The sequence below is a fragment of the Ranitomeya variabilis genome, chromosome 4 (genome assembly GCF_051348905.1).
Source record: "Ranitomeya variabilis isolate aRanVar5 chromosome 4, aRanVar5.hap1, whole genome shotgun sequence".
Taxonomy (NCBI): domain Eukaryota; kingdom Metazoa; phylum Chordata; class Amphibia; order Anura; family Dendrobatidae; genus Ranitomeya; species Ranitomeya variabilis.
The window spans coordinates 584802582-584818819 of record NC_135235.1 but is presented as its reverse complement, the minus strand read 5'-3'; the positions used below and the strand labels follow the sequence as shown (position 1 = coordinate 584818819).

Below are 16238 nucleotides of genomic sequence, written 5' to 3'. Positions count from 1 at the left end.
CACTTTGATCACTTTCATTGCAATGTTGAGGCGACCAAGAATAAATTAAATTCTAGCGTTTTGTTTTTTGTTTGTTACACCGTTTACAGGTCGGATTAATCTATATATAATTGTCTAAGGGGTACTTCCGTCTTTCTGTTGGCAACTTCCGTCACGGATATTCATTCGCTGATTGGTCTCGCCAGCTGCCTGTCATGGCTGCCGCAACCAATCAGCGTCGGGCACAGTCCGATTAGTCCCTCCCTACTCCCCTGCAGTCACTGCCCGGCGCCCGCTCCATACTCCCCGCAGTCACGGCTCACACAGGGTTAATGCCAGCGGTAACGGACCGCGTTATGCTGCGGGTAACTCACTCCGTTACCGCCGCTATTAACCCTGGGTAACCAAGTTTTTACTATTGAGGCTGCCTATGCAGCCTCAATAGTAAAAACATCTAATGTTAAAAATAATAATAATAAAATAACAAATCATTATATACTCACCTTCCGCCGCCTTTCCGACGCTCCGGTGACCGGTCCATGCAAGCGCCAGGTTCCGGTGCTAAGGTTGGTGTGCGACAAGGACCTGCCATGACGTCACGGTCATGTGACCGCGACGTCATCGCAGGCCCTGCGCACCTGCGCGAGAAGGACCTGCCGTGATGTCACAGTCATGTGACCGCGACGTCATCACACCCTCGGACCGGAAGCTGCCGCCTGAACCGAACACAGGCGACAGAACTACAAGGGGCCCCTCGGAAGGTGAGTATATGTTTATTTTTTATTTTTTAAACTGTGACATACGTGGCTGGGCAATATACTACGTGGCTGGGCAATATACTACGTGGCTCTGTGCTGTATACTACGTCACTGGGCAATATACTACGTAACTGGGCAATATACTACGTGGCTGGGCAATATACTACGTGGCTCTGTGCTGTATACTACGTCACTGGGCAATATACTACGTAACTGGGCAATATACTACGTGGCTGGGCAATATACTACGTGGCTCTGTGCTGTATACTACGTCACTGGGCAATATACTACGTGGCTCTATGCTGTATACTACGTAACTGGGCAATATATTTTCATTTTTTGTGACGGATCCGTTATTTTCCCTATAGACTTGCATTAGCGACGGATTGTGACGGATGGTCGTCCGTTCCATCCGTCATGCGACGGATCCGTCAAAATTTGGCGGACGTCATCTAGACATTGACGGTCATTGCAACGTTTTTTGTCTGCGTTGAAATGGCGGATCGCGACAGATCCGTCGCGTCCGTCATTCCTTTGAATGGCCACCTATGGGCGACGGATCCGTCGTGACCGTCATTTCGGCGGATCCGTCGCCCCAATCCGTTTTTTCAATTGCGCATGCTCCAAAAAGTATATACAACCCACAAGTAACTGATCCGTCAAAAAAACGGATCCGTTAGAACCGTTTTCTCAGCAATTGTGACGGATCCGTCGATCCGTCATTATGGCGGAGCAGACTGACGCCAAACAACTGAAGTGTGAAAGAAGCCTAAGGCCACGTGCACACGTCCAGTATTTGGTCAGTATTTTACCTCAGTATTTGTAGCCAAAACCAGGAGTGGAACAATCAGAGGAGAAGTAACATAGTAACATAGTTACAGTATTAAGGTTGAAGGAAGACTTTTAGTCCATCTAGTTCAACCCATAGCCTAACCTAACATGTCCTAACATGTTGATCCAGAAGAAGGCAAAAAAAAAAACCCATGTGGCAAAGAGTAAGCTTCACATTGGGGGAAAAAAAATCCTTCCCAACTCCACATACGGCAATCAGACTACACTATGTTCCAAATTATTATGCAAATGACATTTTTCTCGGCTTTTCCTAAATGGTTGGTGCAAATGACAGTCAGTCTAATAAAAGTCATCACCCGTTAGAGTATACATCGAATTTTATTGAAGATACCTCCCAATGATAACAGTATAATCTCCAAAATGAATAAAAACTCAAAATGCACTGTTCCAAATTATTAGGCACAGGATAATTTCTAAACATTTGATATGTTTTAAAGAACTGAAAATGCTCATTTGTGGAATTTGCAGCATTAGGAGGTCACATTCACTGAACAAAAAGCTATTTAACTCCAAAACATCCTAACAGGCCAAGTTACATGTTACCATAAGAACCCTTCTTTGATGTCACCTTCACAATTCTTGCATCCAGTGAACTTGTGAGTTTATGGAGAGTTTCTGCTTGTATTTCTTTGCATGAAGTCAGAATAGCCTCCCAGAGCTGCTGTTTTGATGTGAACTGCCTCCCACCCTCATATATCTTTTGTTTTATGATACTCCAAAGGTTCTCTATAGGGTTGAGGTCAGGGGAAGATGGTGGCCACACCATGAGTTTATCTCCTTTTATGCCCATAGCAGCCAATTACTCAGAGGTATTCATTGTCATGCATGAAGATGATTTTGTTCCTGAAGGCACGTTTCTGCTTTTTAGACCATGGAAGAAAGTTGTCAGTCAGAAACTCTATTTACCTTGCTGAGGTCATTTTCACACCTTCAGGAACCTTAAAGGGCCCTACCAGCTGGTTCCCCATGATTCCAGCCCAAAACATGACTCCTCCACCTCCTTGCTGACGTCGCAGCCTTGTTGGGACATGGTGGCCATCCACCAACCATCCACTACTCCATCCATCTGGACCATCCAGGGTTGCGCAACACTCATCAGTAAACAAGACTGTTTGCAAATTAGTCTTCATGTATGTCTGGGCCCACTGCAACCGTTTCTGCTTGTGAACACTGTTTAGGGGTGGCCGAATAGTAGGTTTATGCACCACAGCAAGCCTTTGAAGGATCCTACACCTTGAGGTTCGAGGGACTCCAGACGCACCAGCAGCTTCAAATAACTGTAAGCTGCTTTGTAATGGTATTTTGGCAGCTGCTCTCTTAATCCAATGAATTTGTCTGCCAGAAAACTTCCTCATTATGCCTTTATTTGCATGAACTCTGTCTGTGCTCTGTTTCAGTCACAAATCTCATCAGAGTATGATGATCACTCTTACGTTTTCGTGAAATATCTAATTTTTTCATACCTTGTCCAAGGCATTGCACTATTTAACGCTTTTCAGCAGCAGAGAGATCCTTTTTATTTCCCATATTGCTTGAAACCTGTGACCTGCATAATAATGTGGAACATCATTTTTGAGTAGTTTTCCTTTAATTAGAATCACCTGGAAAACTAATTATCACATGAGTTTAAGATTGATTTCAGTGATTCATTGAGCCCTGAGACACAATACCATCCACGAGTTTATTTGAAAAACAAAACAATTAAATCTTTAAGACACTTAAATCCAATTTGCATAATAATTTGGAACACAGTGTAGTTCCCTGGATCAACGCCCTATTAAGGAATCTAGTATATATACCCTGTAATATTATACTTTTCTAGAAAGGTATCCAGTCCCCTCTTAAATTTAAGTAATGAATCACTCATTACATCACACGGTAGAGAGTTCCATAGTCCACTGCTCTTACAGTAAAGAATCCGGGTCTGTTATTATGCTTAAAGAAGTTGTCCACTACTATAACCTTTTTTTTTTTTTTCATAAATCTTGCTATTATGGGCCACTGAAAACATCTACTGTGTTTATTTTAGCAATATTACCTTTTATCATGCTGTAGCAGCACATTTTAGTGCTGGATTCAGCTCTCATGGGGTTAATCGACAACTTCCTTTCTCCTGAGTCATTGTGCTCTAATACTACAAGTTCCATGATGCATTGCACTGCTACTAAGCCTGAACCTAGCACACCCTCTCCAAAACACACCCCAACCCCTCCCTCCTCTCCCTCCTCTAGCTTCAAAAAGATTTGTGATGTCATTTCTGTCCAACCTCCTCTTTTACATTTGTCCAACCCACACTCCATTACACACAGATAGATAGAGATAGATAGATAGAGGGAAAGATAGATAGATAGATAGATAGATAGATAGATAGATAGATAGATAGATAGATAGATAGATACATACATACATACATACATACAGATATATCTATGTCTATTTCCATAGATATGTCCATATCCATGTTTCTAAACCCCTTCACCCCCTGGAGCTTTTTTGTTTTCGTTTATCGCTCCCCTTCTTTCCAGAGCCATAATTTTTCCGTCAATATGGCCATGTGAGGGCTTATCTTTTGCAGAACAAGTTCTACTTTTGAACGCCATCATTGGTTTTAGCATGTCGTGTAGCAGAAAATGTGAAAAAAATTTAAAGTGCAATGAAATGGCAAAAAAAGTGCAATCCCACGCTTGTTTTTTGCTTGGCTTTTTGGCTAGGTTCACTAAATGCTAAGGCTGTGTGCACACGTTGCGGATCTGATTGCAGATCCGCAGCGTTTTTTGCTGCACGTGTAGTGTACAACCAATGTAAGTCTATGGGAGCCGCAGACTTGTGCACATGCTGCGGAAAAAGCCGCACCAAAACCACACCAAGAACTGCATCAAAACCGCACCAAAAACTGTATCAAAACCGCACCAAAACTGCGAAACTGCACCAGGTTTTGATGCAGTTTTTGGTGCAGTTTTGATGCAGTTTTTGGTGCAGTTTTTATGCTTTTTTGGGTGCGGTTTTAATGCCGTTTTTGGAAATAAGTAAATAAACGGAAAATGTGCATGATTTGAATGGAAACATGCATGAAAAAACGGATTCCAAGGCCGGATTCATCATTTCACAGCTCAGTTTCATACTTTTTTTGCCGGATCCGTCGCTGTGCGTTTTTTCGCCGGACAGAAAAAACGTTCCTCTGTATGTGTTTTCCATCCGGCGGAAACAGCTTTTTTGACGGATCCAGCAAAAAACGGATGAAACTCTATGAGAAAAAGACGGATCCGTTGGAAAAAAATGGATCCGTTTTTTTCAAAGCTCGCCGGATTGTGCCTCACGGCAAAAACCTGATGTGTGAAAGCAGCCAAATATATGGATAGATACATCTATGTATCTATAGATATATCTATAGATAAATATATCTATAGATAGATATATCCATAGATATATAATAGAAAGGCCGATGTTTCTATAAGGCTACTTTCACACTTGCGTTTTTCGCAATCCGTCTTTTTGGGAAAAAAACGGATCCTGCAAAAGTGCTCGCAGGATGCGTTTTTTACCCATAGACGTGTATTAGTGAAGGATCGCAACGGATGGCCACACGTCGCGTCCATCGTGCAACGGATGCGTCGTGTTTTGGCGGACCGTTGGCACATCCGTCACGTCTGCCATTTTCTACCGCGCATGCGCGGCCAAAACTCCGCCCCCTCCTCCCCGGACTTCAGAATGGGCAGCGGATGCGTTGAAAAACTGCATCCGCTGCCCACGACGTGCACAAATTTCACAACGTGCGTCGGTACGTCGGCCCAACGCATAGCGATGGACCCGTGCCGACGCAAGTGTGAAACAGGGCTTAATGAGCGTTTAATTTAATAAAAAACTGAAAAAAACGGCGTGGGCTCCCGCGCAATTTTCTGCGCCAGAGGGGGAAAGCCGATGGCCGAGGCCAATATTTGTAGCCTGCTATGAATATCAGCCCGCAGCTGTCTGCGTAGCCTTTACTGGCTATTAAAATAGAGGGACCCCCCAAAAAAAATGACGTGGGGTCCCCCTATATTTTATAGCCAGAAAGGCTACGCAGACAGCTGCGGGCTGATATTAATAGCCTAGAGAGGGGCCAGTCCGCAGCCATCCCAGAAATGGCGCATCTATAAGTCTACGTTCACATTAGCGTTCGGCGCCGCAGCGTCGCCGCATGCGTCATGCGCCCCTATATTTAACATGGGGGCGCATGGACATGCATTGTGCTGCGTTTTGCGACGCATGGGTTTTTTTGGCCGCAAGCGTTGGGCGCAGAGGACGCAGCAAGTTGCCTTTTTTTTGCGTCCAACTTTCGGCCAAAAAGGACGCATGCGTCGCAAAACGCAGCGTTTTAGCGTGCGTTTTGTTGCGTTTTTGTTTGCGTTGTGCGTTGCGTCTCCGACGCTGCGGCGCACAACGCAAATGTGAACGTAATTCCGGCACTGAGGCTGGTTTCACACTTGCGTTTTTGGACGCTGCGTTTTAGCGCTAAAAAACGCATGCGTTTTTTCCTATACTTAACATTAAAAACGCATGCGTTTTTATAGAAAAAAAAACAGAAAAAACACTGAAAAACCACCCACCACCATCAGGGTGATAAAGGGATCCAAACCCTAACCCTACCCCTAACCTCACCCCTAACCGTTTAATGAACATTTTATGACATAGTGCCACGATATTTCAGTGCCACGTATATAAGTGCCACGTATGTAAGTGCCACGTATGTAAGTGCCACGTATGTAAGTGTCACGTATGTAAGTGCCACGTATATAAGTGCCACGTATGTAAGTGCCACGTGCCACGTATTTAAGTGCCACATATGTAAGTGCCACGTATGTAAGTGCCACGTGCCACGTATGTAAGTGCCACGTATGTAAGTGCCACGTATGTAAGTGCCACATATATAAGTGCCACGTATGTAAGTGCCACGTGCCACATATTTAAGTGCCACGTATGTAAGTGCCACATATGTGAGTGCCACGTATGTAAGTGCCACGTATGTAAGTGTCACGTATGTAAGTGCCACGTATATAAGTGCCACGTATGCAAGTGCCACATATGTAAGTGCCACGTATGTAAGTGCCATGTATGTAAGTGCCATGTATGTAAGTGCCACGTATTTAAGTGCCACGTGACACATATTTCAGTGCCACGGATTTAAGTGCCACGTATTTCAGTGCCACGTGCCATGTATTTCAGTGCCACGGATTTAAGTGCCACCTATGTAAGTGCCACGTATTTCAGTGCCACGTATTTAAGTGCCACGTATGTAAGTGCCACGTGCCACATATTTCAGTGCCACGTATTTCAGTGCCACGTATTTCTGTCACGTTTAGGGTTAGGCCCTAACCCTACCCCTAGCTATTTCTATTTATAGTGGGTTTTCTTGTGGATTTTGATGATTGGCAGCTGTCACACACTTCTCAGCATGCGTTTTAAAAACGCAAACGCATGAAAAAACGCATGTAAACGCGGCAAAACGCCGCTTTTTTTTCTACATGCTAAAACGCATGCGTCTAAAAAACGCAGCGTTTTACCACGTTTACATGCGTTTTTTCACACATGCGTTTTTTAAAAAAACGCATGCAGATAAAAACGCAAGTGTGAAACCAGCCTAAGCCCCTCGCTTCCCACTCCCGTGTAGCGGTGGGATATGGGGTAATAAGGGGTTAATGTCACCTTGCTATTGTAAGGTGACATTAAGCCGGGTTAATAACGGAGAGGCGTCAATAAGACGCCTATCCATTATTAATCCAATATTAATAAAGGGTTAATAAAACACACACACATTAGGAAAAAGTATTTTAATATTCTTCATTTCACCATACTTACCATACTTCAGCCCCTGCAAAAAACGTAAAATAATAAACCGTATACTACCTGTCCGCCGTAGTCCAAATAATAACGAGTGTCCCACGACGATCTCCCCTATAGAACAGTGACATCGGGTGATGTCACTGCTCTATAGGACCCTCAGTGACACACTGACAGGAGACAATGGCTCCTGCAGTGCATCACTGAGGTTACTATAGTTCAGTGGTCTCACTTTATGGCAAAAAGCTGCGTGGGAACTTTCTCATACAGCATACCATAAAGTGAGACTAGGGACTATTTTCTCACAGGGGCGTAGGAATACATTGTGGGGAATACATTGTGGAAGGATACCTTCCTCCCCTCATTGTCTTCCTGGAGCCCCTGGAGAGTGGTTGCATCAGCAGATGCTCCTGTTCTCCACGGGAGATCGTCGTGGGACACTCGTTTTAATTGGATTTCTGCGGATCAGGGAGTATATTGGTTGTTTATTATTTTAATATTTTTTATGACACTGGCTTCGGGGATCAAAGTGACAAGTGATGGTGAGTATGTAATCTATGTTATATGTACTGTATGTCTGTATGTATGTACTGTACGTCTGTATGTACTGTATGCGCATGGCGTCGCATGGCGCATGTCGTCGCATGGCGCATGTCGTCGCATGCCGTCGCATGGCGCATGTCGGCGCATGCAGCATGTTCTGTATGTGTGTATGTACTGTATATGTGTGTTTTTTTGTTGTTTTTTTTTTTTTTTACATTCAACACATTAGCCGGATGATGGGACTACTACTGTCCCATCATTGGCTAATGTGTCACTGACTGTCACTGTAGCAGGCAGAGCACGATGGGACTTGTAGTCCCATCGGACAATGCCTGCACACAGAGACACACACACACACACACACCAAAGACCACCCCACCCCCCGCAGCAGACCCAGCACATACCGCCAGCAGAGCCCCGGCGCCGGCCCCCACCCCCACCTCCACATGCCGGCGCAGAGCCCCGGCGCCGTACCCACATTCCGGCGCTGGCACGCAGAGCACCGGCGCCGGCCCCCACCCCCACATGCCGGCGCAGAGCCCCGGCGCCGTACCTACATACCGGCGCTGGCACGCAGAGCACCGGCGCCGGCACGTACATACAGACCTCAGCGCCCGCACCTTCATCATCACTGCCTAGCCCCGCCCGCCCCCAGCACAGCCCCGCAGGCAGCCACCAGCCCCGCCCACAGCCCAGTCACTCTTGATGAGTGACTGCTCTGACTGTGCGGCTGGGACACACCTGCTGCTGACGTCACGTCAATTTCCAGAGCCTGGAAATTGACGTGACGTCGGCGGAAATAAGCGGCGGCTGCAGCCTGGAGGTCACGTGACCCGGACTCAGCCGCCGCTAAGCGCCGCTCACAGGCAAAAACGGCAACAAAAGGTATTTGCACAATTCATCAGGGGCCCCGGGGGGATACATTGGGGGGTTAATTGAAAGTAGTGGACAACCCCTTTAAACCTTCTTTCCTCCAGACGTAGAGGATGCCCCCTTGTCCCTGTCTCAGGTCTATGATTAATAAGATCATCAGAAAGGTCTTTGTACTGTCCCCTCATATATTTATACATTAACATAAGATCACCCCTTAGCCTTCGTTTTTCCAAACTAAATAGCCCCAAGTGTAATAACCTATCTTGGTATTGCAGACCCCCCAGTCCTCTAATAACCTTGGTCGCTCTTCTCTGCACCCGCTCTAGTTCAGCTATGTCTTTCTTATACACCGGAGACCAGAACTGTGCACAGTATTCTAAGTGTGGTCGAACTAGTGACTTGTATAGAAATAAAATTATGTTCTCCTCATGAGCATCTATGCCTCTTTTAATGCATCCCATTATTTTATTTGCCTTTGTAGCAGCTGCCTGACACTGGCCACTGAACATGAGTTTGTCATCCACCCATACACCCTGGTCTTTTTCATTGATGGTTTTGCCCAGAGTTTTACAATTAAGCACATAGTTATACATCTTATTACTTCTACCCAAGTGCATGACCTTACATTTATCCCCATTAAAGCTCATTCGCCGTTTATCAGCCCAAGCCTCTAGTTTACATAAATCATCCTGTAATATAAAATTGTCCTCCTCTGTATTGATTACCCTGCAGAGTTTAGTGTCATCTGCAAATATTGAAATTCTGCTCTGTATGCCCCTTACAAGGTCATTAATAAATGTTAAAAAGAAGAGGGCCCAATACTGACCCCTGTGTTACCCCCACTGCTAACGTGATCCAGTCCGAGTGTGCTCCATTTATTACCACCCTTTGTTTTCTATGCCTGAGCCAGCTCTTAACCCACTTACATATATTTTCCCCTATCCCCATTATTCTCATTTTATTATTATTATTTATTTATATAGCACCATTGATTCCATGGTGCTGTACATGAGAAGGGGTTACATACAAATTACAGATATCACTTACAGTAAGCAAACTAACAATTACAGACTGATACAGAGGGGTGACGACCCTGCCCTTGTGGGCTTACGTTCTACAGGATGGTGGGGATAGAGACAATAGGTTGAGGGTTGCAGGAGCTCCGGTGTTGGTGAGGCGGTAGCTTCGGTAGTGGTGAGGAGGCAACGGGGTCAGTGCAGGCTGTAGGCTTTCCTGAAGAGGTGGGTTTTCAGGTTCCGTTTGAAGGATCCGAATGTCGTTGATAGTCGGACGTGTTGGGGCACAGAATTCCAGAGGATGGGGGATATTTGGGAGAAGTGTTGGAGGCGGTTGGTAGAGGAGCAGATAAATGTGGAGGAGAGAATGAGGTCTTGGGAGGACCGGAGATTACGTGAGGGAAGATATCGGGAGATTAGTTCAGAGATATATGGAGGAGACAGGTTGTGGATGGCTTTGTAGGTTAGTATTAGTAATTTGAACTGGATATGCTGAGGGAATGGGAGCCAGTGAAGAGATTTGCAGAGGGGGGAAGCGGAGGAGTAGCGAGGAGAGAGATGAATTAATCGAGCAGCAGAGTTAAGGATGGACTGGAGAGGTGCAAGGGTGTTAGCAGGGAGGCCGCAGAAAAGGGTGTTGCAGTAGTCAAGGCGGGAGATGATGAGAGCATGCACAAGCATTTTAGTAGATTGAGGGTTGAGGAAAGGACGGATTCTGGAGATATTTTTGAGCTGGAGGCGACAGGAGGTGGAAAGAGCTTGCATGTGCGGTTTGAAGGACAGGGCAGAGTCGAAGGTTACTCCGAGGCAGCGGACTTCCGGTATGGGAGAAAGTGTGATGTCGTTAATTACGATAGATAGGTCAGGTATGGAAGATCTATGAGGTGGAGGAAACATGATGAGTTCAGATTTGTCCACATTTTATGTATCAACCTTTTGTGTGGCACCATATCAGAAGCTTTTGAAAAGTCCACATATACTGTGTCCACTGGGTTCCCTTGGTCCAGTCCGGAACTTACCTCTTCATAGAAATTGATCAGATTAGTCTGACAGGAGCGGTCCCTAGTAAACCCGTGCTGATACTGGGTCATGAGGTTATTCCTCTTCAGATACTCCAGTATAGTATCCCTTAGAATGCCCTCCAGGATTTTACCCACAGTAGAGGTTAAGCTTACTGGCCTATAATTTCCGGGTTCAGTTTTTGTCCCCTTTTTGAATATTGGTCAGTATTTTACCTCAGTATTTGTAGCCAAAACCAGGAGTGGAACAATCAGAGGAAAATGAACAATAGAAACACGTCACCACTTCTGTATTTATCACCCACTCCTGGTTTTGGATACAAATACTGAGGTAAAATACTGACCAAATACTGACCATGCCCTAAAAGGGATTGTTCACTACTGAACAACCATTGCCCCCAATGTACCACATAAAATAATAATAATAATAATAATAATAATGAAAAAGCAGCAAATTTACCTCTCGGAGTGGTATTGCACTTTTTGTGGGGGTTTATGCAATTTCTCCATATTTAGAATTGTATTTATAATTTCAGTATATTATATGGTAAAAATAAATGGTGATAACTCATCCCGTAAAAAAAATGAAAATCATCTGATTCTCACCCATATTGTTATCCTTTTTGTACTTTATTTTACATCCGTGTGACATCCCTTTTTATACATCAGCAGTAAATAAAATGTACAAAAAGAAATACAGCTTAATATGTTAAGAATCGGAACGTACCCATAAAACTCAGATGCAAAACAGATGATCTGGATGGGATCGAATTTTTTTTTTGCGCACCTACAGACTTGAATGGGTGATTATCCTCAAGGATTACTGGAGCAATTCGTGCATCTTGCAATTTTTTTTCACGCTGACTTTTGGTCTGTATAAACAAAACCTGTCATCCGAGCAGCCCTTGGTTTGTGTGCTGTCTGGGTGCTCACCGACTTCAACACACGGCGAGACAAGTACATATAATACGCTCGTCTGAACGAGACCATGCGGCTGTGTTGGCTGAAAAATAAAATAGTTATGGCTCTAAAAACAAAAGTGCAAAAATGTAAAAATATCCAATGGTAAAAGGCGGAAATGTGCTTTCTGATTTATAATAACCATACTGCCTCTGCTTTGCTGCTGCCTCAATTTCTTTATTTCCAAAGTGGCCACCGCAGAGGAATGGGGAGCTGTGAAAAGTCTGGACCATGTCTCCTCTGCATCGAAGAGTCACATTTATGCTTTGATGTCGCTTTAATCATTACATAATGGAAACTGCTTACCCTGCTGTTTTGTTACAATGTATCAGTCTAGGTAATCCTGGCCTTTATACCTTTCTTTTGCCGCCAGGATTCGGAATAGGTATTTGCTCCACCAACCCCTCTAGCTAAACGTGGACAAAGCTTGGAAATGTAGAATAGTCACCCACCCACCCATAAAATAAAAGGGTGCTGTTCTATCTATCTATGTTTCCGGTACAAAAGGCAGCAATAGTAATGAGTTTCATGGCGGTCCTTGTACTTATTTTTGCTCCACAGGTTGGCAGGTGGGGTTAGAAGAGATGCACAGGAGACTCGAAACCTTTAAAATCCCTGATGTCAGCGGCTCCGTCTCTGTTGCCGTTCTTGGTCGGATTTACTATTATGTCTCAGAGTAAGTTCTGGTGTGATGTACAGAGTACCACTCATCCTTATAGGGACACTCCAGTCACTGTGTCTGGTACCGGGCAGAGCTTGGCAAAGGAATAGAGAATCCCATGCTCCGCTCCCTCAGGTGTCCACCATTCTTCATCGTAAAGTTGGTCGTATCTATTTTTTTTTCTGGTACAGATCTCAAAATACCCATAGTTTTATATGATAAATTCCTGTATCCTTGCAGCCACCACTAGAGGGAGCTCACTCCCATGTCTTATTATTGAGTTCTATGTACAGTTGTACATAGTAATCTCCCCCTAGTGGTGGCTGCAGGTAGTCATAACTTTATCATGTAACTATTAGAGCAGAGGTGGGCAATTAATTTTCCCCAAGGGGCCACATGAGATACGGCGACTGTAGTGGAGGGCTGAACCAACATGGCGACCTTAATTCTGCTTATTATTATTGTTTTATATTAGATTCTATCACTTAATACTGAGCAGACTTAAGGATGTTGATTAGCTGCTACTGTTAATACATATTAGGATATAGCGTATTGCAGCTTGCATTGTAATAAAAGATATAATTTACTGGGTTTTTTTTATAGAGCATATAAAAGGCAGTAAATCATATTGCTCTCTTTATTCAGTCCTGGTACCTTGGTCAACAGCTTGCTGTACAATATGATGCCTCCACAGTTCCCACAGAGTATGATATCCCCTCAGACAGTATGATGCCCCCACAAAGGCCCCCCCCACACACACACACAATATGGTATACCCACAATGCACCACATACAATATGATATCCCCACAATAAGTATTTCCCTACACAGCCCCCCACTAAGAATGATGTCCCCAAACAGCCCCGTTACACAGTATTATGTCCCCATACAGCCCCCCACCCAGTATAATGTCTCCAAATGGCCTCCCTACACAGTATTATGTCCCCATACAGCCCCCTTACACAGTATTATGTCCCCATACAGCCCCCTTACACAGTATTATGTCCCCATACACCCCTCCGCTCAGTACAATGTCCCCAAACAGCCTCCTTATACAGTATTATGTCCCCATACAGCCCCCTTACACAGTATTATGTCTCCATACAGTCCCCTTACATAGTATTATGTCTCCATACAGCCCCCTTACATAGTATTATGTCCCCATACAGCCCCCTACCACCATGCAGAATGATGTAAAAAAAAAAAAAAGCTACTCCCCTAACCCCTGTGGCCTGCGCTGTGTACTGACGCGCTGCTGGTGCGATGTAGTGATGCCATCGGGCCTGCGGTTCTCTCAGATGCACAGACTCAATGATGGAACAAGGAGGTGAGAGCTGTTGTGAATTCCGTTCTTGGGCTCCCTCCGGTGGTTGTGAATGGCACTTTTGTGAATTCTGCCCTTGGGCTCCCTCTGGTGGTTTCAAGTGGAACTGCTGCTCCTTGGGTTTAGTATTAGCAGCTGCCTTCACTGATCGTCTCTCCTGGCTCTGCTATTTAATCTGGCTCTGGTCTTCAGTCCATGCCAGCTGTCAATGTTTCTGGGTTGGATACAGATCTCTCCTTGGATTTCTCTTATGGCCTGTCCATTTCAGCAAAAGATAAGTTCTTACTAGTTCTTTTGTTGTCCATTTGCTGTGGACTTAATCGTTCAGCTCATGTTATGTTTTTTCTTGTCCAGCTTGTCAGTATTATATATTCAGTCTAGCTGGAAGCTCTGGGGAAGCAGATTTGCCCCTCCACACCGTGAGTCAGTGTGGAGATCATTTTTGTAAACTCTGCGTGGACTTTTAGTTTTTAATACTGACCGCACAGTTTCCTTTTCTGTTCTGTCTATCTAGATTAGTAGTGGCCTCCTTTGCTAAAATCTGTTTTCATTTCTGTGTATGTCATTTCCCTCTCCACTCACAGTCAATATTTGTGGGGGGCTATCTTTCCTTTTGGGGAATTTCTATGAGGCGAGATAGCTTTCTGTTTCCATCTTTAGGGGTAGTTAGTTCTCAGGCTGTGACGAGGTGTCTAGGGAGTGACAGGAACATCCCACGGCTACTTCTAGTGTTGGTGTTAGGATTAGGAACTGTGGTCAGTACAGATACCACCTCCTCAGAGCTCGTCCCATGTTGCTCCTTAACCACCAGGTCATAACAGAGAGCTTCCTGTTCCATCCCTATATTCACTAGTATGCTGGATGTCCTCAGGCCGCACTGAAACGCCTAAAGGGCCGCATGTGGCCCTGGACCGCACTTTGCCTAGGTCTGGGACAGATCCGTTACAGCTATGAATTCTGTTTTCCTGCTCCTATAATGAACAGTCATACAGGACTGTAGCTAGCCATAGGCCATGGTCCTTTAACTCTGTGACATGACCCCATGTGTTACAATGAAGGTGCTAACAGTCAGTGATGTCTGCCAGGTGTGAACAGTATCTTACAATACAGCAGTTTCAGTATGAAGAGAAAACAGAATTCTGGATGTGACTGGAGAAGAACAAGTAATGCGGCTGACCATACGTGACGTTTCACATTCTATATGTCATTGCTTCCTCTGCAGCTTAAAGATACAAGACGTGGATCTCTCCTCTTCAGATATCGCATTCTCTCCCGACACTGGAGTCAAAGTCTCCATTAATGATGGACAACTCCACGTGACTGGATACTTGTACATCAAAACGGTCCTCTTGTAAGTGTTTAGGGGAAGGGAGAACTGTAATGTACCGGTATGTGGGGGTGGAGAATATAGAAGTCAGTGGCTTATCTTTTATTAAAAACAAATAAAATAATAATTATTAATTATGCCTGATTCTGGAAATTTTGGATGACAAGCTGGGCAAGCACAGTAGTGCGCTGAGGTCCTGGGTTCAAATCCCACCCAGGACAACATCTGCAAGGAGTTTGTAGGTTCTCCTCGCTTTGCTTGGTTGTCTTCTGGTAAGGTTCTCTGGTTTTCTCCCACATTCCAAAGACATACTGATAGGGTCCCAATGAGGACAGTGAAGATAATGTCTGCAAAGAGCTGTGGAATTAATGGTACTATATAAGTGAGTAAAATAAATAAATAAAAAATACAGTACATTGCCGCTATTACAGCTTTCCCAAAGACAGAACTAAGAAACCAATGACAAAACAACTGGATATTCTTCTCCGCAGCTCTGCATCCACCCAGCTGGAGGTCAGCGTCAAAGGTCTAACTCTCAGTGGAGTTCTGGGGATCACATGTGATGATAATGGACATGGAGCCGTATGGAACGCCGGGTGCTCCTCCGGTGCCAGAGATGTCAACCTGTGGTTTCATGGAGGAGCTGGGTCAGTAAAAGATCTATCTATCTATCTATCTATCTATCTATCTATCTATCTATCTATCTATCTATCTCTCTCATGTCTATCTATCTCATGAAGGGGCGGACACAGACAGCTTGGGGCCTCTGTGCAGGAAATGTGTCGGGGCCTCCTTTTAAGGCGACAAGGCTATATATATATATATATATATATATATATATATATATATATATACATACATATATATATATATATATACACACACACACATACACACATATATATATATTATATATATACACATGTATTATATATATATATATATATATATATATATATACACACATATATATTATATATATATATATATATATATATATATATATATATACATACACACACACACACATACATACACATACACACACACACACAGGGACTGTGCTATACATAAGTGAGTACACTTTATACTAAGGGACTGTGTTAGAC

At 44.2% G+C, this 16238-nt stretch overlaps 1 protein-coding gene across 2 annotated transcripts in view; it reads left to right on the top strand.

Annotated features, from left to right (window-relative positions):
- Positions 1-16238, top strand: part of LOC143765900 (bactericidal permeability-increasing protein-like) — a 56800-nt gene that overhangs the window by 6759 nt on the left and 33803 nt on the right. For both annotated transcript variants that reach the window (XM_077253085.1, XM_077253083.1), the window contains exons 3-5: positions 12379-12493; positions 15025-15153; positions 15621-15776. In XM_077253085.1, coding sequence (XP_077109200.1) covers positions 12379-12493; positions 15025-15153; positions 15621-15776 — 400 coding nt within the window. The remainder of the gene's footprint in view (positions 1-12378; positions 12494-15024; positions 15154-15620; positions 15777-16238) is intronic.